At 44.5% G+C, this 21,396-nt stretch overlaps 1 protein-coding gene across 1 annotated transcript in view; it reads right to left on the reverse strand.

Moving 5' to 3' along the window:
• Window positions 1–21,126, reverse strand: part of LOC144798468 (intelectin-1-like) — a 35,263-nt gene extending 14,137 nt beyond the window's left edge. The window contains exons 1-4 of the mRNA XM_078669364.1: window positions 21,082–21,126; window positions 10,897–10,969; window positions 3,261–3,401; window positions 840–1,090 (exon numbers count right to left, since the gene is read on the reverse strand). Of these exons, the coding sequence (XP_078525490.1) occupies window positions 840–1,090; window positions 3,261–3,401; window positions 10,897–10,957 (453 nt within the window). The 5' untranslated portion in view covers window positions 10,958–10,969; window positions 21,082–21,126. The remainder of the gene's footprint in view (window positions 1–839; window positions 1,091–3,260; window positions 3,402–10,896; window positions 10,970–21,081) is intronic.
• Between the last annotated feature and the right edge of the window lie 270 nt (window positions 21,127–21,396).

Genomic DNA, 21,396 nt, shown 5'->3' on the forward strand with positions numbered 1-21,396 from the left:
CAGCAAGGCAAGTTTCATTTTGAAAAAGAACTGTTTTTGCTTTGTAGTGTTTGCTTCTCATCCTAATATATATATTGAATTACTAAGGTGTTCAGATATTGAAAACCAAAAGCTGGGACACTTCACAAACATAGATGTAGGGCTACAAATTCATATCACAGAATAACTTCAAAGACAGCCCTACCCAACACAGAAAAAAAGACGCGGCACGAGGAGAAATAAATTATATGAAACTTATACCCAGATTATTGGTGTAAATTAAATTGATTTCTGAAAAGGGATTTAAGTAATCTTGTATTGTCCCCAAACCCGGGAAACCTGGTTACAATCAATTCTGCTCTTTGCTTTGGTGAAACCACTCCCTTCCATATATTCTTCCTCCAGGGGATTATTTTGTGATCATTTCCTTTTAATCTAAATATTATTCTAAAGCATCTATTATTCAACGATTCAGTGCAAAATGATGACGGTTGCAAACATGAATGTGTAAACAATGATCCAGTGTCTCCTGATGTTTATAGCTGGTAAGATGGTGAATAGGAAATGCAATAATTAGTATAATTCTTCAAGTTCTAAGCAAGTAGATAACATGTTTTACTTTTATCAGGCTTAATAAAACTCAATAGTAATAAGTTAAGCAGCTATAGGAGACCTCTGCTATTACCTACTGGGAACTGGTTTGAATCCTGGCTGAGCCAACAAAGCCTTTCAAGTTCTGTAAATTGATTAAGATTCACACGCAAATCCACAGATGTGGAAAGCGGCTTCCATCTCAACTTGTTTTATAAAACAGATCTATTATCACTACTCCTCTTCCACATGTTTGCTGCATCTCTCACCTTGTAGTCGTCACTGGTTGCTCCCGCAGCGGACCCGAATGTGGCATAATTCGCCCAGTTTCCTTCTCCTTCCAGGAAGTTTGGATTGTTCCCCTGTTGGCTGGACCAGCGGTCCCCTGTCGTGCATTTTCCGAACATGTTGTTTTCATGGATGCTGGCCACCAAGGTCCATCCGCCTCCATCGGTGGTCATGTCGCAGAAGGTTTGGTACACTTCTCCAGACTCAGTCATGAGTGTGTAGATTCCATCTCCTATAGATAAAAAGGAGTGCAAATAAATCTGAGACATGGGTTGAAATGAGCCCTGATGAAGCTGCAAAGACAGCAGATCCTCGCATCACCCTGGACCACAGGTCTATGTTTGCTGCAGTAGTCTTCTGATTTTAGATGGTCGGGAGGCTTAATTATACCAGGAAAAAGCTGTTCAAGATTGTCTTAAGCCAGGAAAGGCAGCCTTGAGAATGCGTGAAGAAAAAACCTGAGCTTGATATCCTAAACTGTTTCAATTGCATAAGGCAGTCTGTAAGACAGAGGAACTAGGGTTAGCACATTCTTAAACCAGACAGTGGCGGCTCCTCCACTAAGGCGCAGGAGAGTCGCCTTACTGCTGTGAAGCAGTGAAAGAAAGGAAAAATGAAAGGATAATATTGTAATGTTACTATCATTTTATTTTGTCCTGCTGCGGCAGCTTTGTGTGACGGAGCGGGGCTGCCCTGCTCCAGAGCAGGGCAGGGGATGAGCGGTAGCACCCTCCTAAGTGCGCAATGACGGTTTAGGCGGCCCTCTCAGTCCAGCCAAACAGTCATGCACACTTTGCATGTTTTCCATGCAGGCTGCGTTACAGTCTGCGTGGAAAACATGCCCAGGCCCCCTATCCCTGGTTAGGCGCCGAACCACAGCGCTGAGACCAATCACAACGCTGCATTGCAGCATTGTGATTGGTCAGGGGAGCCTGGGTACTTTCCAATCACAGGGCTGCATTGCAGTGTTGTGGTTGTTCAGAGGAGCCTGGCTGCCTGCTTCTGGTTACATTCCAGAAGAGAGACGACGGAGAGACGCAGCGATAAGGTATGTTTTATTTTTATATAATCCCCTTACCCCTCCCCCCCCATTCTTCGCCACCCGACTGCCTCCCCGATCTGTACCGTCCGCTACTGAAACCAGAAAGAGCAAGGCCAAGGATTGTCTTAAATTAGGGTAAACCATCAAAATCATTTGTAGCTCAGAATAAAAACATTCTGGTTACAGTACAATTTAATGTTTCTAAAATAAACAATAAGTGATGACAAGTAAAAATACATTATTACTATTACAACAAAAAATATCAAAACATTATATCTTTGTGGCAAATATTAGTGATAGTAAAAAAATATATATATATCCAAAACACACCGAACGCAATATCTCAAGTAGTTCTAATTGCTGTAGCCTTATCACAAACAGATTGTTCTCCGCTTATGCTGCACCAGCAGATACCAGGTCAGGTAGGTGCAGGTGGGGGAAAAACAAAATTAAATCGGAGATACAAGAATAGAAGATGGATGCACAAATTGACGAGGCACGCTTACAACAAACCCCAATGAAGAACAGATGCAATACTCCACACAATGATGCTTAAACACTAAACAGGCAACCTCCTTAGATATATAGGTACTCTAATATTTCTAGAGGTGACTGGGACACCAATCTTACAAATACAGGTGAAGAAGCGAGACATTTACAAACTCTCTGGATCACAATAGGGCAAAGATTTCGAGGTTCAGACTGAATCAACCATAAAAGAGAGTCCTAGGTCACAGGGACATGGTGGCAGATGTTTTTCCTTTTGCCTGATTGATTTCTCCAAATACTTTCACATAGAAAAGCATGTAGCCTATTGAATTAACTTATGGTTTCCAATTTTTGTTGAGCACTTGGCCTAATTTGTTGGCAAAGTCACCGAGGATGAATCTGGGAAGATGGAACGGATGTATGATGTTACAACGCATGCTTTTACCACGCATGCTGTTACAACGCAGTTTTTACAACGCATACCATTACAACGCATAGCGCTTTGGGGTGCTGGATAGTGAATAGTTTAATTTACTATTCCAACTCCAGTCCCCGTGGACACTAGGGAAGGTGTTGGATAGTAAATTAAATCTATTCCCTATCCTAGAGCGCCCCCCAGCGCAATGCGTTGTAATGGTTTTTGTTGTAAAACCTGCGTTGTAATAGCACTGCATGGTAAAAGTTGCGTTGTAAAGGATGTTTCCCAGATGGAACACTTAGCCTACCTGCTGAGGAAAGTGACATATTCCAGGTAGCTGCTAAATAAAGAGATGAAGACAGCATCACTATAAAAATTGATCTCCCAAAGAGGAGTCCATTTTCCATCTAAGAGAGCACAGTTTTGCAAATTGTTCTTTTTCTTCAAAGTTACCTTTGGGATCCTTGCTCTTCTCTTTGATTTCTCTGCAGCTGCTGCATAGGTTTGGGGGGCTGCATGGAAGGGGCTCTTCATCCTTCCAGCTGGCTACTATGTCGAAACTCACCACCTTCTTCAGGGGGATCGCATCTGGTGCTGGTGATTGAAACAAAGTTTCATTACAAGTCTACTTGGCATTCACCTTGCTTTGAATAAATACTTTTTGCTGCATCCATGACCTGGAAATGTGGATGGTTGCTTAAAATACAAACATATTTAGACTGATAAATAAGAAAACAAAACTCACATACTAACCATCTTTCTATGCATGTTTACAACCAAGGCACCTCTTTTTAGTCTAAAATAAAAACACTCCTCGATTTTGGACATTTTTTTTCCAATGATTGTGGGTCATTTACAGTTTGGGTGTAATGGGGCATCAGTTAAAAATGTATGGATGTTCCATCTGCTTTACACCGCTTCTGTGTCCTCATGCAAAGTAGCCCTTGACAAATGTTGTTTATGTGAAAGCAATCTCGTGTAAATTCCATCATTTGGCCTTATGATTGTTAAACAAATTGCCTCACCTTATGATATAGCATCCATGAAATGAATACTTCAATCCAGTTCAAATGCTCCGTCCATTACCACCCCCTTTTGTACCGCTTTTGGCCGCCATAAGTGTGGCAGGGTATGCTCAGACGTGAGTCCCTTGCTCACTTTGCCACTGGATTCAAGCAAGCTGGGCTGAAGACGGCTGTAATGCCAGAAACCGGTCCTCGGATGCTTGTTTCCGGTCCAGGGAAGGCATGGCTTGGCAGTTCGGGCTGGACTGTTCCCATGAGGCACAGGGTCAGACTGATTTGCATATAGCCATGTCTGAACTGGGATGGCAGAGTGAGCTAAAGAATGGTGATGGATTAAACCCAGATTTTTTGACTGGGTGTGAGTGTTTGATTGGTTCAGATGCTCCGTCCATTACCACCCCCTTTTGTACCGCTTTTGGCCGCCATAAGTGTGGCAGGGTATGCTCAGACGAGAGTCCCTTGATCACTTTGCCACTGGATTCAAGCAAGCCGGGCTGAAGACGGCTGTAATGCCAGAAACAGGTCCTCAGAAGCTTGTTTCCGGTCCAGGAAAGGCATGGCTTGGCAGTTCGGGCTGGACTGTTCCCGTGAGGCACAGGGTCAGACTGATTTGCATATAGCCATGTCTGAACTGGAATGGCAGAATGGGCTAAAGAACGGTGATGGATTAAACCCAGATCTTTGGACTGGGTGTGAGTGTTTGATTGGTTCAGATGCTCTGTCCATTACCACCCCCTTTTGTACCGCTTTTGGCCGCCATAAGTGTGGCAGGGTATGCTGAGACGTGAGTCCCTTGCTCACTTTGCCACTGGATTTAAGCAAGCCGGGCTGAAGACGGCTGTAATGCCAGAAACCGGTCCTCGGAAGCTTGTTTCCGGTCCAGGGAAGGCATGACTTGGCAGTTCGGGCTGGACTGTTCCCATGAGGCACAGGGTCAGACTGATTTGCATATAGCCATGTCTGAACTGGGGTGGCAGAGTGGGCTAAAGAACGGTGATGGATTAAACCCAGATCTTTTGACTGGGTGTGAGTGTTAGATTGGTTCAGATGCTCCGTCCATTACCACCCCCTTTTGTACCGCTGTTGGCCGCCATAAGTGTGGCAGGGTATGCTCAGACGTGAGTCCCTTGCTCACTTTGCCACTGGATTCAAGCAAGCCGGGCTGAAGACGGCTGTAATGCCAGAAACCGGTCCTCGGAAGCTTGTTTCCGGTCCAAGGAAGGCATGGCTTGGCAGTTCGGACTGGACTGTTCCCATGAGGCACAGGGTCAGACTGATTTGCATATAGCCATGTCTGAACTGGGGTGGCAGAGTGGGCTAAAGAACGGTGATGGATTAAACCCAGATCTTTTGACTGGGTGTGAGTGTTTGATTGGTTCAGATGCTCCGTCCATTACCACCCCCTTTTGTACCTCTTTTGGCCGCCATAAGTGTGGCAGGGTATGCTCAGACTTGAGTCCCTTGCTCACTTTGCCACTGGATTCAAGCAAGTTGGGCTGAAGACGGCTGTAATGCCAGAAACCGGTCCTCGGAAGCTTGTTTCCGGTCCAGGGAAGGCATGGCTTGGCAGTTCGGGCTGGACTGTTCCCAAGAGGCACAGGGTCAGACTGATTTGCATATAGCCATGTCTGAACTGGGGTGGCAGAGTGGACTAAAGAACGGTGATGGATTAAACCCAGATCTTTTGACTGGGTGTGAGTGTTTGTTTGGTTCAGATGCTCCGTCCATTACCACCCCCTTTTGTACCGCTTTTGGCCGCCATAAGTGTGGCAGGGTATGCTCAGATGTGAGTCCCTTGCTAACTTTACCACTGGATTCAAGCAAGCCGGGCTGAAGACGGCTGTAATGCCAGAAACTGGTCCTCGGAAGCTTGTTTCCGGTCCAGGGAAGGCATGGCTTGGCAGTTCAGGCTGGACTGTTCCAATGAGGCACAGGGTCAGATGGATTTGCATATAGCCATGTCTGAACTGGGGTGGCAGAGTGGGCTAAAGAACGGTGATGGATTAAACCCAGATCTTTTGACTGGGTGTGAGTGTTTGATTGGTTCAGATGCTCCGTCCATTACCACCCCCTTTTGTACCGCTTTTGGCCGCCATACGTGTGGCAGGGTATGCTCAGACGTGAGTCCCTTGCTCACTTGCCACTGGATTCAAGCAAGCTGGGCTGAAGACGGCTGTAATGCCAGAAACTGGTCCTCGGAAGCTTGTTTCCGGTCCAGGGAAGGCATGGCTTGGCAGTTCGGGCTGGACTGTTCCCATGAGGCACAGGGTCAGACTGATTTGCATATAGCCATGTCTGAACTGGGGTGGCAGAGTGGGCTAAAGAACGGTGATGGATTAAACCCAGATCTTTTGACTGGGTGTGAGTGTTTGATTGGTTCAGATGCTCCGTCCATTACCACCCCCTTTTGTACCGCTTTTGGCCGCCATAAGTGTGGCAGGGTATGCTCAGACGTGAGTCCCTTGCTCACTTTGCCACTGGAATCAAGCAAGCCGGGCTGAAGACGGCTGTAATGCCAGAAACCGGTCTTCGGAAGCTTGTTTCCGGTCCAGGGAAGGCATGGCTTGGCAGTTCGGGCTGGACTGTTCCCATGAGGCACAGGGTCAGACTGATTTGCATATAGCCATGTCTGAACTGGGGTGGCAGAGTGGGCTAAAGAACGGTGATGGATTAAACCCAGATCTTTTGACTGGGTGTGAGTGTTTGTTTGGTTCAGATGCTCCGTCCATTACCACCCCGTTTTGTACCGCTTTTGGCCGCCATAAGTGTGGAAGGGTATGCTCAGACGTGAGTCCCTTGCTCACTTTGCCACTGTATTCAAGCAAGCCGGGCTGAAGACGGCTGTAATTCCAGAAACCGGTCCTCAGAAGCTTGTGTCTGGTCCAGGGAAGGCATGGCTTGGCAGTTCGGGCTGGACTGTTACCATGAGGCACAGGGACAGACTGATTTGCATATAGCCATGTCTGAACTGGGGTGGCAGAGTGGGCTAAAGAACGGTGATGGATTAAACCCAGATCTTTTGACTGGGTGTGAGTGTTTGATTGGTTCAGATGCTCCGTCCATTACCACCCCCTTTTGTACCGCTTTTGGCCGCCATAAGTGTGGCAGGGTATGCTCAGACGTGAGTCCCTTGCTCACTTTGCCACTGGATTCAAGCAAGCCGGGCTGAAGACGGCTGTAATGCCAGAAACTGGTCCTCGGAAGCTTGTTTCCGGTCCAGGGAAGGCATGGCTTGGCAGTTTGGGCTGGACTGTTCCCATGAGGCACAGGGTCAGACTGATTTGCATATAGCCATGTCTGAACTGGGGTGGCAGAGTGGGCTAAAGAACGGTGATGGATTAAACCCAGATCTTTTGACTGGGTGTGAGTGTTTGATTGGTTCAGATGCTCCGTCCATTACCACCCCCTTTTGTACCGCTTTTGGCCGCCATAAGTGTGGCAGGGTATGCTCAGACGTGAGTCCCTTGCTCACTTTGCCACTGGATTCAAGCAAGCCGGGCTAAAGACGGCTGTAATGCCAGAAACCGGTCCTCGGAAGCTTGTTTCCGGTCCAGGGAAGGCATGGCTTGGCAGTTCGGGCTGGACTGTTCCCATGAGGCACAGGGTCAGACTGATTTGCATATAGCCATGTCTGAACTGGGGTGGCAGAGTGGGCTAAAGAACGGTGATGGGTTAAACCCAGATCTTTTGACAGGGTGTGAGTGTTTGATTGGCTTTAGATGCTCCGTCCATTACCACCCCCTTTTGTATCACCTTATGATATAGCATCCATGAAATGAATACTTCAATCCAAAATGAACAGGAATCCGCATTTGTCACTAGCAAAATAGTGCAAAGTACGAGCCAGCATACTGCAGAATATTTTGTCAATGTTGCTTAATTTCCAGGAAGAAATGTATGCAAATGTTTTCAAGGTCTAGGAAGGGCGAGATAAAGCTAAGTTTCCTATGGTGATGCCTAAGTCAACCCTACCTCCTCACAACCAACATGGACAAAGTGGCAGAGTGGCATCCCTATTTATGGCAGCTCCACCAATGCCACTCTTCCTGCATTTTCTCCTTCCCTGACCACCAGAAATCGCATGGAGGAAAATGCAGGAAAATATTCCAGAGTGTCGCAGCAAATCTCCCAGCGGCTGGAAGCATTGTTTTTTTAGTTTCCAAAGACGAAGTACTTTTGGGGGTTGGTTCTGGGAAAACAAAAAAAGACTTCTGTCTTTTGTGCCATCCTTGGTTGGACAAATGCAAAAACAACAGTTGATGGACAAAATGCAGAGCAATGTCATACATTCAACCCAGTACAGAGATTTGGGCCTAAATCCATCGTTTTTTTGCTCACCATGCCATTCCAGTTTGAACCCGGCCATATGCAAATCTATCTCGACCCAGTGCCCCATGGGAACAGTCCAGCCCGACGGCCACTTATCAATACCTTTTCTTTTGCTGCTATAGCTTCTGTTACGGGAGCAGAAACAGTTTAAGAATAATAGCACCTTGTAATGAATGCTGTTGCAGGAGTGAAGTCTGCAGACACACCAGAAGTTTTGCAGGTCGACATTTTGCCCTGAAATATCTAATGCCCTGTAAAGTTGTTGTGACGTCATTTTATATATCATGCCTCTGCTTTATTTGTAGTAAATATGTTTATATTCTGTACTGCCACAAGTATCATGTATTGCAAGAGTGCATGCAACTATTCATTAATATTTCTTGTCTTCTTTCATTGCTGGCTCTTTAAAATCATAAATAAAAATTTTAAAAAATTTAAAATTTAAAAATCAAAGTTTTGCAGCTCGATTTCTAAAATTGAAACACAGTTGGGCTGATTTAGAGTTTGACAGAGGCGGTATGACGTAGCAACGGAATACCCTCTCCACCAAACTCAAGATCCGCTATCTCATCTGCAGTCAGCGACATAATACTCCAACTGTCCGACAGAGATTTTGGCTATTCAACCTCATGCTCAATTCAGAGTGGACAGTCAAATGGCCAGTTTTTACTGTCTCTTACCACGGTAAAAAAAACTTGTTGATAAGGAACAATCATTTTTTTAAATGTATCCCCATGTTGTGGGAGAAAACACCGATTTTGTGGGGGTCACTAATTTTTGTTTTTTCAAAAACAAAGTTTCGCTTTGGGATTTTGTTTTAGAAGAACTAAAAAACAAGTTAAAAGTTTGACTGTCAGCATTCGTGTTTGACGAAGCTGTCAATCAAACATTTAAATCATTAACAGGAACCTACCGTGCCCTCCTTGCACTTTTACCCAGAGAGACATTTCCGAGCTGATTCACATAGGCATGTAAAAGTACATAAACAGTATGCAAAGAATACTATTGTTGTACTTGCATAGTTATAAATGCTTTTGTGAATCATCCACATAATTTCTATTATTGGCTGTGACACAGGACCAATAATTGTGAATCTTAGTAAATCACTTTATCTTCCAATTAGCCTTTGTCAGTAACACCTGGAAACGTTTCTCCCGCTTGAAGGAAAATGGGAGAATGAATTAGGGATTTTGACAGAGGTGGAATGGAAGGAGTCTTAAATTGTTTCAAAGGATTTAGCCATTTCGACCAAGCAGTATCTGACACAGTGCAAGTCTTTTGACTGAGTATATTACTCATCAGAAAGGCTGTGGAGGCTATGCTGAGCCACTCTCTGAATTGCCCTAAAGGCCTCATACTGGTGGGAATCCACCTTCACGTGGTCTGGGTCTGAAGGTTGATCAAGGCGTTTAGGAAGCAGGAGGCCGACAACTGGAGGTTGTCCGCCGGTGAATAGACTTTTACTCTAAGATGGCAGGCATTGGTCTTACGGAGACCTCAATTCGGAGTGTAGAACTAGATGAGTTTGCCTGTGGTCCTTATTTAGTTCTCAAGCCTGTATAACTCATTCATTAGTCTCCACATCCTACTGCTAAAGGAGCAGCACTGTCCTTACACAAATACTTCCTACTGATAAAAGAGGGCTATTGTTCTTCTGCCTCCAGCTCAGTAGAAATAACCCTACTTCTTATAAAAGACATCCTACTGCCAGCAATAATATTTGCATACAACAAAAAGATCTGTTAAAAATAAAAAGAGTACTTGATTTCAATTGATGGGAATGTGTGCCTTCTTAGCTGGGCGTGGCTTACCATCTCTGATTTTAACTTGTTGGATGAATGTTTCATCCCACCAACAGTACAACATTTCCTGTGAATGAGCAGTTCTATCGATCTTTGATATCTCATTAGTTTCACATAATCAACTTTGACCAGAAATCCCTGTGCCCTCATTCAATACTTCACTTGGTGTGCTATGCGTTGACTCACCAACCCTAAGTGTCTTTTGCTGAGAATGGCCATCTCTACTCAGAAGAAACTTCCACTTCAAATTAAATACACTAAATGCATTGGATTTTACTGTGACCTCTGCACTCTTGTATGTTGATGGCATGCATTGGATTTACCATTGCAGACAGCCTTATGATCAAGGAGAATCCATTTTGTTTCATAGACTTTGCATTTTGGGTACCTTTGAAATGTGTAGGATGCATACGAGCCAATCGACCCGATTCAGGCAGGAGACTCCGGAATATTTAAGCAAGAAATGGCTTTATTTTGGCTGTCTCCTGCCTGAAATTGCCTCTCCTCGAATAAAAGTCAATGGAGGAATCCATTCTCCTGATTATATTTTTTAAATCTCCTATTTATCTCTTCTAAATCGTTGGCATGTATGAGGATGCTCTCAAAGGATTTGTGGACATCTCACCATGGGGCATCCACCTACACACTCTCAACACTGGTGTTCGCACCCGGTTGATTGCTGTTTTTTTTAATGGGTTGCCCGGCCATACCACCACTCCCTTTCGCACCCTGTTGACACAGGCATTTCTCCACTTCCAACTGCAACGCTGTTTGATTAGGTGCCTCAGTGCAGGCGGGGAAATGTCCATCACCAAAAAATTTGTTGCATGAAGCTTGCATATTCTGACAAACTATAGATACATTACACAGACCAAAAAATACTTGAATAACGCATACATCACACCGGATTTAAATTAATCTTTTCACTCTTACCGCAGCGGCACAGCCCCTGAAGTGTTGATATGAGGAGCAGCAAATGATGTAGTTTATTCATGTTTGACTTTTTCTAGGATAAAGAGAACGCAGGATAGTTAACACCTTGCCACAGTTGTATCACCTGAATTGAGAATAACTGATAATGTGAATTTGTATTTCAACGTACAATTCTGTGAAAACCGTTGTAAAGTCAAATAACTTGAAGCATTGTGGCAACTTTGTTCACTGAAGCTCTCTATACAAGCTGCACTCTAGTAAGGTATGTCTTGCTGCCTTCAGTACCTCCATACATTGGAACCAGCTCCATCTTGCATTGGGAAGGCCATGGAGCAGAATAGAAACAGAAAGAGGACAAAGGCAACAGAAACAGTAACTGAGATGGATAAACTAGTGGGTTGATCTTTGTGACCAAATGGAACGGACAGGCGTGAGTTCGATAAACCTAAACAGCCCAGTAAAGGACACCCTGGACTTCTTAGTATTAAGTTATTTTCCTGAGAGACTGAGCTATTTAACATGATTCAGATCGTGGTGTGCAAGACACTCTACAATTCATTTCCTGTGGGGGAACGGTCGCCTTGTGCACCAATGTCCCATCTATTAGTGGTGCTTTCTATGAACAAAGTCGTCCACCCACCACTAGTAGTTATTATGGTCAGACAGGCTAGGCTGTCGACACTAACTCGCCTCACGAGTGAAGTCAGAATACAAACCAACATTTTAGAAGAGGAATGTGGGAGATTTAAAAAAATAATCAGGAGAATATATTACCCACATTGAGTTCTTTTGAAGTAGAGGCAATTTCAGACTGGTGACAGCTAAAATAAAGCTATTTTTGGCTCAAAGAATCTGGAGTCTCCAGCCTGAATCAGGTCTGTTGGCATGTATGAGTCAGGGAAATAAACTCACTCTGTGATAAATAAGTGTTTGCATAGAATGAGGTCACTTTTCGAGGGCCAGGATACAGGGAACCTTTGTAAAGATTGTATTGTATGTGGTATTTCTGTAGTTCCGACCTAGCCAAAAGGCAGCAGAACGCTGTACACGGACATAGGCAAGCATAACTTGACAAGTGATAAGAGGGATAACTGGTTAATGGAGGGCTTGTTGTTGTGTTGTATTGTAGGGCTCTCTAAAGAGGTGTGTCTTCAACTCTTTCCTAAACTGAAGTAGCATTGTGCCGGTCTTGACTGATGCAGGGATGTTGTTTCAGTACGAAAGGCCTGCAGTCTTGTGTTTTTGATGTGTTACGCTTCTTAGATCCTGATTGCGACTTTGTCGGTGCCGGAGCAGGCGGCATGCCACTGCCAGGCCCCCACACTGCCAAGTGTCGCTGCCGCCCACCTGCCAGATTACAAGTAATATTGTGGTCTGGCAGGTGGTGTGGCGCTCCCACGGCAGAAAGAATGCATCATGCCTTGCATTCCTTCCTGTGCAGGAACTGATGGTGCAAAACTATAGGGGAGCACAATATTTGCCCCCCCCCACTGCATGCACCCCCATGCACAGGGGCAAGAGGAGATTTTGTAGTACCCCCTTTCTTTCCTCACCGCCAGAGTTACATGGAGGAAGAACCTCCATGCACCGGTGGCAGTGAGGTAAGTCGTAATATGCTCAGTGGTGCCACAGAGCACCACCAAGCATATTGCGGCTCTCAGACCGCCACAGGACCACCTGGAAACACGGTTCTCTGGTGGTTGCGGCAGTGCAATGGCATCCGACCGCCAAAGTCCTAATAGGGTGGGGGACTGCAGATGCGATGGTGGCTCGACTGCCACCACCGCACCCCTGTGAGTCTGGTTGTCCTCTGTCCGCCAGATTCGTAATCAGGCCCTTAGCCTGCATTCCGGAACTGAGCACTGGCATCACAGACGACATGCAGGGTGGGATTTCCATATTCTCAATAGGATAACAATTGATTCTAGCTTCAAATATGTTGAATGCGTTTAACTGCATAGGACATATTTGACACCAGTGATATTGCAGAAAATACACAGGTATTATGGGAATCTGCCCGAAATCCACACATTAGTGTTTTTATTAGGTTTTATCAAGTTTAGGAAGCTGTTTAGGCAGCTTTAATTAGCCCAAGCACAAGGGGGAAATGCAGGGCTGCACCCTATTGTAAATACGGTGCAGCCCTGAGTTTCAAAAGTGGCGGAGCCAAGAAGGTTAACGCCGCGCTCCATCACTTTTCTTGTAAATATTCCCCTTAGTTAGCTATAAACTAGAATGAAGATTGAAACCATAGACATCTCTTTTAAAATTTCAGAGTCTGCTTACTTATCTAGTGTGCAAAGTAAGAGACAATGAACCATATGTATCATTCCAAATTGCGATCTCACGAATTTCGGCTTTTGCAATCGCAATTTGGCTCAGTGGTATGTATGAAAGAAAAACTGCTTCGCAAAATAAGGAATTGCAAAATTTGCGATTCCTTATTTTGCAAATGCATTTAAGGAATTGCAAATTTTGCGATTCCTTAAATGCAATGTAAGAAGCACAGAAAAAGTGCAATTTGGGCTTAAGGAATCGCAAATTACCACTAGTTGCTGGTAATTTGTGATTTCTCTGAAAAATGCACTATTTTGCATTTTTCACAAAGGCCATGTGATACATATACATGCCCTTAAGGCATGTATGTGTGCCACATGTGCACACATGCACATTTCAGGGATGTACCAGGGTGTCCTTTTGACACCCTGGCACCCTTGAAATTGCATTCTCCATTTGCGATTCTCTACTTGAGATTTGCAAATTTAGAATGTCTTCCCATTCATTCCTATGGACCTCTAGGCCCATAGGAATGAATGAGGAGGTATTCCTTAATTATGAATCGCAATTTGCAATTTGCAATTAATGAATATGTAGGATTTGCAAAATTATTTGCAAATCCTACATACATAACGTTTTGCGATTCTCAAATAGCAATTCGCAAAAAATTGCTAATTGAGAATTCATACATATGGCCCATAATGGCCTCACTGTGAGCTCCTCTGTGTCAGACCCATGCACGCCTACAACTCCCTGCGCCGCCGGCATACCACTAGCAGGGGCATCAGTAACCCTGGGTGGCTTTTGGTCATTATGAGGCTGTAATCTTGGATGATCTCAGGAATGAGGAAGTGGGAATGTGATTCCACCAGTAATGCTTCAGTTCTCCTCGGTCGTAGCCTTCTGCAGAGGTACACCGGCTCTCACAATCCATTTATGACTGGTAACTCCTGTTACTGGCCCATCAGATTTACGGCTGATTAGCCAGAAACCGGTCCCAGGATGCTTGTTTTCGGTCCAGAGAAGACATGGCTTGGCAGTTCGGGCTGGACTGTTCCCATGACGCACAGGGTCAAGACTGATTTGCATATGGCCATGTCTGAACTGGGGTGGCAGAGTGAGCTAAAGAATGATGATGGATTAAACCCAGATCAGTTGACTGGGGGTGAGTGATTGCAATGTTCAACACTCCGTCCATCATCCCCTTTGGTTTTCGGCTGATGGGCTGCCCAACAACTAAGATTGCTAAGGCTTGCATCTGCCAGTCCCATGATGGCCTCTGCTGACAAATTGTTTTGCTTTCCAAGAACAAACTGGAAGTTGGTTTGGAAAATCAAGCATGCAATGTCCCTTATGCGAATGGAGCTTTCTTCCTGAGTTTGGCAGGCCGATTCTATAACTCTGACCTACATACTAGTGATCGCCAACCCCCAAAAATAGCGGGGAAGACGGGGTCCTGTGGTGGATGGGCCGCAAGCACAGGGATGCCCAGGGTCGCGCAGCTGAGATTTCACCACTTTTAGAAACTCATTGGTTTCGGGTCCTATGACTCAAGCATGTGTTTTTTAAGGTGGAGGAGTGTTTTTTAGTGGAGGAGTGTGGCTCACTGATTAGAGCGGCAGACCCTGATGCAGAGGTCTGGCCTGGGACCAGGGGTCTATTCCCGACGCGGCAGGGTCCTGAGCCCAAAAATGTCTACGGACTCGATAATTCTCGCCTCGGTGCCTATTCTAATCATGGGGTCCCACGCTGCAACTCTGGGCAATAGTTGCTTAATCTCCACTATGGCGGCCCACCCGCTGCGGGATGCCTGGCTTTCACCCTGGGGATACCCAGTAGGGGTTATCTCACAGGGAAAAGCCAGGACGGGTTCCCAAGGCAAGCGCCTTGATGCCTTCAGGTGATACGTGCGCTATATAAGTCGCAATACATACATACATACAAGGTTTTATTTGGTTTTCAAGCGATACTATATAAAATGCATTAACTTAATCGGTAGCAACTACTAAAATAAAACTAGAGAGGCTATGTAGATGCAGAATGTGTTTAAACAAAGCAACAATTTTTCAGTAATCATGATGGATATGTAAAAGGAATATAGAAGATATCTACAGTACCAAAGTGATTGATTTTGTATGTAAGAGGCTTAGCTATTTTTACTAATTACATGTGAATTTTTGTTACTCAAGTGTAGCCTTTAAGATTTCCTAAGTATTGTAATTTCCATGGTTCAAAGGGTTTCATTCTTTTGCTACAAACTCGTCCAGTTTTCTCTCGTGACTGGTAAATTGAGAGCATTCTGTAGGCCAGCGCATTCCTTGCTTAATTTTTCCACACATGAGACTCGTGTGCAATTTAAACGTACATACAAAAGTCTTGTGAAAATCATGCCTTTTAGGGCAATACCCAACTTACATCGAAATGTGTAGCCTCTGTGGATTTTTAATAGTTTGTGTTGAATGAAATAGTCGCGAAATAAAACTGCAGCTTCACACTCCCGCAATTTGTGACTAGTTTTAAAAAATTACTATTAAAAAGGATGTTTTAGGTAAATGCGGAGTTATACAAATCCGAGAGCTCCAAAGTAAACCCTGGTGAAAGTGGCTAGTTTATGAGTTTTCCTGCGTTTGACTTTGTGTCCCAGGATATTCTTGCAAAAAAAGCTTTCGATGGAAGTACTTTGCCTTCAAAAGCAGGTTTTGTAGAAATAGTGCGCTCACACGTGCAACTCGCTGCGCCCCCCTGCATCACTCTCAAGGAAATGGACAAAGTCATTAGTGGTTTAACCAAGGGCGTAGCCTTTTAATCACAAAAACACAACTCATTGTGCAATGATAAGTGACAACCTTCGTCAAAGTAACTCAGACATCGTTATGAGAACACCATTAATAAGATCCACCAGATCACACATGATTGTTTGAAAGTAGGATATAGGGCAGATAAACAGTTCATCGATTGTGTAGACAACACATCAGTATCTCGACCTTCCTCTACCGAGGAACATTTCAAAAGTTAATGGCAAGTGCCAGCAGGCCCCTTACCTTATCCATATTAATAACTTCCAGGGCACCGCAGCGCGGTCCATCCCTGGCGGAGTTACCTACCACTCGGTAACTCCCCCAAAAGGTTCCATTTTTTCCAGGTATCCCGGGGTAGGGCCGAAAGGTCCGGGACCACCAGCAGGTCAGTCCCTCCCCTCCTGCCAGCCCGGTGCTCCCATAATAAACCCCCTTCTCAGGGGAAAATTCCCGTAGATCAGTCCATATTTGGGGTAGCCCCCATTTCTGCTACAAGAAATTACGCCACCTTCTGCCTTCTTGCCAGGGTGGGTGGGTGGTTGTGCGAACTGGAGTAAATGGATCCTGGAGCTCGGTGGAGGGAAAAAGAGGCCGATCCCTCGCTTGCGGGGACTTATATGCTGCTGCCCCCCCTTTGGCGCCCAGCGATGATGTCACGGAGGAGACCACCCCTCCAATGTGTCGACACAGAAGACGGCCGCCTCTTCACCTTTGTGCTCCTGCCCGTTCCGTGACTAAGGGCGCCCCTCTGCTATGCGCCGGGTGCGCCTTCATTACCATCACTTTTTTTAAAAGTGACTTCACTATCCTTTAGAAGTGTAAAAAAAAAAAAGTCGGGGTACGCAAAGTCCACCCACATTTCTCTCTTGGGGCTATTACAATGAATTTAATGTTTTGCCTATTTACATGATGTCACACTGGCACATTTGGGAGTTTTTACCTCATTAAATCACAATCAAGCTGAACCGGATTCTCCGTTATACTGAAATCTTCAAATAAAAGTGTATTTTTAAACTTCAGAAACTTTAATATTCTTTTGTACCTCATGGAAGGCTCAAAAAACATAATCAAAGAAACATATATTATAATCGATCATTTTATTTGGAACATGATCCGTTTCGCTGGATTGTGATTAAATCAACCTATGTTTACTGATAATAAACCATTGTAATAATCATTTCATTTTTTTAACACTGGGTTATTCTGAGTAGGTTACACTTGGCAGAATCCATGCCAGATTTCTCAATATCTTAGTAGATAAATGGATAAACAAAGGGACGAATTCACAAAGGGAATCTGAAATCTGCACCAGTTAAAGTTCTCTTGCCCTGTAGTGCAGATTCACGATTTTCCGCAAACATTCCCTGTAGGACACCTGGAAAGATCTGCCAATCGAAGCTTTCCAGGATTTCCCAGAGAATGCAGTGGAATGGGTTTTGGCACCACTCTTAACCCTAATAAGGAATTGTGTGGACGATTTATGGGTTCCGAAGTAGCCTGCTGCTCACCAGAAAAGCGCTTCAACACCCCATCAGCGTGCTAATCACCAAAAAAAGGGCGTCAACACCCCATCAGGGGTAAGAAGCGCTATATAAATACAAATCTTTTTTCCTCTTCTATCCTTCTGCTATCCTTCCAAATCCAAATAACTTACTAACATATCCACCACTTAAAATGTACTTGCATGTTTCACTATACTAATTCAACACTAATCCTCTACGGGTCCGGAGTAGCGTGCTACTCGCCGAAAAGCACTTCGACGCCTCGTCAGGGATAGTACGCGCTATACAAATGCAATTACAATACAATACTATACAATTGAAAGGAAGATCTGATGGGAGAGAAGCATTTCACCATCTGGAGGACGCTCATCCGATTCCACTCCACCAAGGGTTTCTGGTTTTGGTGGAGGGTTCTTTGCCCCTTCCGAACCTGAAAGAGGCATTACCGAACCCCTTTGCAAGAGTGAATCTTTGATATTTGTAGGGCGGGAAAGGATCAGAGAGGAATTTGTAAATGCCAACAAACTCCCATGTTTGTGGGAACTCACACAATCCCTGGCAAACCATGAGTCCCAACCCCCACATCCCACCCCTTATGTGGGGTACATGCCCTGTAATTGAATTCAGACATGATTTACAATTAGTCTGCAGCAAAACCATCTATACAGGTCTGAATTTGAACCGTCGGTTGCAGGTGGGGCCCACCAGAACTCCTTTTTGGGGACTGACACTTACTACTCATCATCAGAAATTGATCCAGAGCAAGAGAGGGAAAAACACACACAGGGGAAAGAGGGAAGGAGAGAAAGATGGAAAAACAGTGACAACCGGAACAATCAGAAACCTGCAAGAGTGAGATTAAGAAGCAAGGAGTACCTGGAGATGGATTCGAGGAGGGAGATGGAGTGAAAACTATGGAGCCTTGGTGTGTGGCAGGAGCGATTCAATAGTTTAAGGTTTCTAAACAAAAGTTTCAGCCCCACACTTATTCTTTTACAAATCAAGCAAAGCATTGACACCTGACAGGTAGCCTTAGGTGGCTAGCTGTGGGTCATAACGGGAGCAATTTTGAGTTGTACATTTAGGTTTATGGCTCCAAAAGACTTTTTGAATCGGATCTGAATTATCTAAATAGAGCCTAATTACACAGTCATTGAATATTTAGAAAAATAGGTATGAATCTCGCCTTCCTAGACCTAGGTTGGACACCCTTGGTTTAACATAAGTCTATGGGCTGGCCCCTCTTTCCCCTTCCAGATTCTAGCACCAGAGTTGGGTAATGAATATTTCAGTAATCTACCCATAATTATTTGCCTGAACAATTATTTAGATGCATTTTTTTTAACGTTGACATGAAAAAGTAATAACTGCAGCTCATCTGAAATGTGACCTTTTCGTTTGAACTTACATGAAAAGTTATGGGACAGATTGGCTTTTCTTCCGTCACAGCAAGACAACTTTCTGCTCTGTGTTCTGTGAAAGGGAGAGGGCAGATATTTGCAGGAACCACTAAGATATGATGCACTTCTGCTCTCTCCCAGCCGTGGCGCACTGCTTGCTGCCTAGCGCCTATACAAGCACCCGTGCACCATTGTTCAAAGGTACCGGCGTTACGGGCAGGATTGTTTTTGTCGAATGCCTTCTTGCGCACAAAATAATCCTCAGAGGCATATTCCTCTTTCGATGTATCTTCATGATGCCACACAGATGGAAAGAAGAAGGAACAAGGAGAAGTAAAGATATTTCTCCCCGTTATGCTTCTAAGGTGGGCGGACTGGTTGGCGCAAACCCCTGTTTAAACGTCTTTGAAAATCTGGTATGGGTGGAGGCACGGGAGCACCCATGCTCCACCCATGCACCGCCCAGCTGATGCAAAGTAACGTTATTAAGGGCCATATGTATCAAGAAAATGTGCTTTCGCAAAGGCCGAAATTAGCAGAATTTTGGCCTTTGCGAATGCTAATTTGCTAAATGGTATGTATGAAACAATTTGGCTGCAAAATAAGGAATCGCAAAATTTGCCATTCCTTATTTTGTGATTGCACTTAAGGAATCGCAAATTTTGCGATTCCTTAAATGCAATGTATCAAAGAAAAATTACTTCAAAAATGCCCATAAGGATTCGCAAATTACCACCAACTTCTTGTTGGTGGTAAGTTGTGAATTCTTTTACAAAAGCAATTTTTTCTAAATCCAAAGGTGCCATATGACGCTCATACATCCCCTTAGGGCATGTATGTGCGCCATATGCCCACACATGTCATTTTCAGGGGTGCAGCAGGGTGTTCTTGAGACACCCCTGCACCCTTGAAAATATGCACAATTTGCGATTAGCAAATTGCTAATCGCAAATTTCCCCTTCATTCCTATGGGCCTCCTGGCCCATAGAAATGAATGGGAAATTTGCGATTAGCAATTTGCTAATCGCAATTTAGGAATGTTAAGGAATCAGAAGCGATTTCCTACATGAAATGAAATGAAATGATTACGCTCTTGTATAGCGCACGACTACCCGTAGGCATCTCGGCGCTTGCTTAGGGAACCCTAACCATACATACCATTTTGCAATTTCTAAATAGCGATTCCTTAATAATCGCTGTTTAGGAATCGCAAAAAGAATGTTGATACATATGGCCCTTTGTATTTACTAAAGCACGCAAAGCCACACAAATTGACTTTGCATGTCTTAGTAAATGCAAAAGAAGTTTTGCCTCAGGGATACGCCATAAAAGTAAAGCAATCCTGATGCAAAATCTTAGTAAATCAGGGACTAGGTTTACAACAAAGACCCTAAATATCTCTCATATTGTCACTGGACTTGTTGATGAGGAGATGGACACATCCCCCCTCCCGCCCCACCTACCCCTTTCCTGCCTCTAATGAAGACAGACTTGTAAGATTTTCTGGGGAAATTATGGGATGAACCGTGGGTTGAACTAGCAAACAGGTATGGCAGAGAGACAAAGGGACAGGCGAGAAGTTGAGAACACACAGAAAAGAAGTGACTAAGAGAAAATATATAAGGCAGGGAGAGACTGAAAAGAATCCAGCTATAAAGTAAGAGGTCTGAAGTACTAAGGGGTGGGGAAGAACGAGACAACATAAGTCAGAACAGAAAGATATATGCGTGGATAAAAGAAGTTTTTAGCGAATGAGTTTCAATCATATGGTCTACGGTTCAATTAGATCTTGCAGCAAGAAGATGCCCGGGTTCATCATTTGACTAAACCGTGTGATATTGGGCAAATCATTTTATCTCCCTTTGGAAAAGTTTCCTTTCCTGCTAATATCAGGGGCATTTAAAACAAACACACACTCAGACCCACATACCCGAGATTAGGAACCATACAGAAAACGCGGCATTTAGATAACGTCTTATTACAAGGAAATTCAGGCTTCATTTTTGCATTTCTAGTGGATTTAATAAAGAAGTCACACAGAATCAGCCACAATCTGTTCTTCTGGCTATGTTTGCCCTGGGGTCACCCACAAAAAAAACCCTGTGCCACTGCACAATAATGTACATAATATACAATATAGTATACTACAGAACAGGCGCAACAACTGATTTCCACGGTAGAAAATACGACAAAGTTAAAATAGTGTACCTGTGTGGAGAGAGAGGGCGCTCTTCTAGCCGCTGCCAGCCTGGAAACAGGACCCACCGGCCTCGTGCGACTCCTTATGAAGCCTCGGGCTCGCCCACCCTAGGGTGCTGGCAGCCCCCCAAAGTAAGCTGTCATCAAGAGAAGGCGGCAGGAGAAGACAAAAACACCCGGAGGGGAAGCACGAGGGCAAGTGAAGGGGTGGAGTAAAAGCGTGGCGATGGAGGGGTAAACACAGATGCCCGGATAGAGTCTGGGTGGGGGGAGGAATAAAGAAAAGTGGAGAGAGGGTTGGGAAGGAGGAAAGAAGACGCTAGC

The sequence above is a fragment of the Lissotriton helveticus genome, chromosome 12, assembly GCF_964261635.1.
Source record: "Lissotriton helveticus chromosome 12, aLisHel1.1, whole genome shotgun sequence".
NCBI lineage: Eukaryota > Metazoa > Chordata > Amphibia > Caudata > Salamandridae > Lissotriton > Lissotriton helveticus.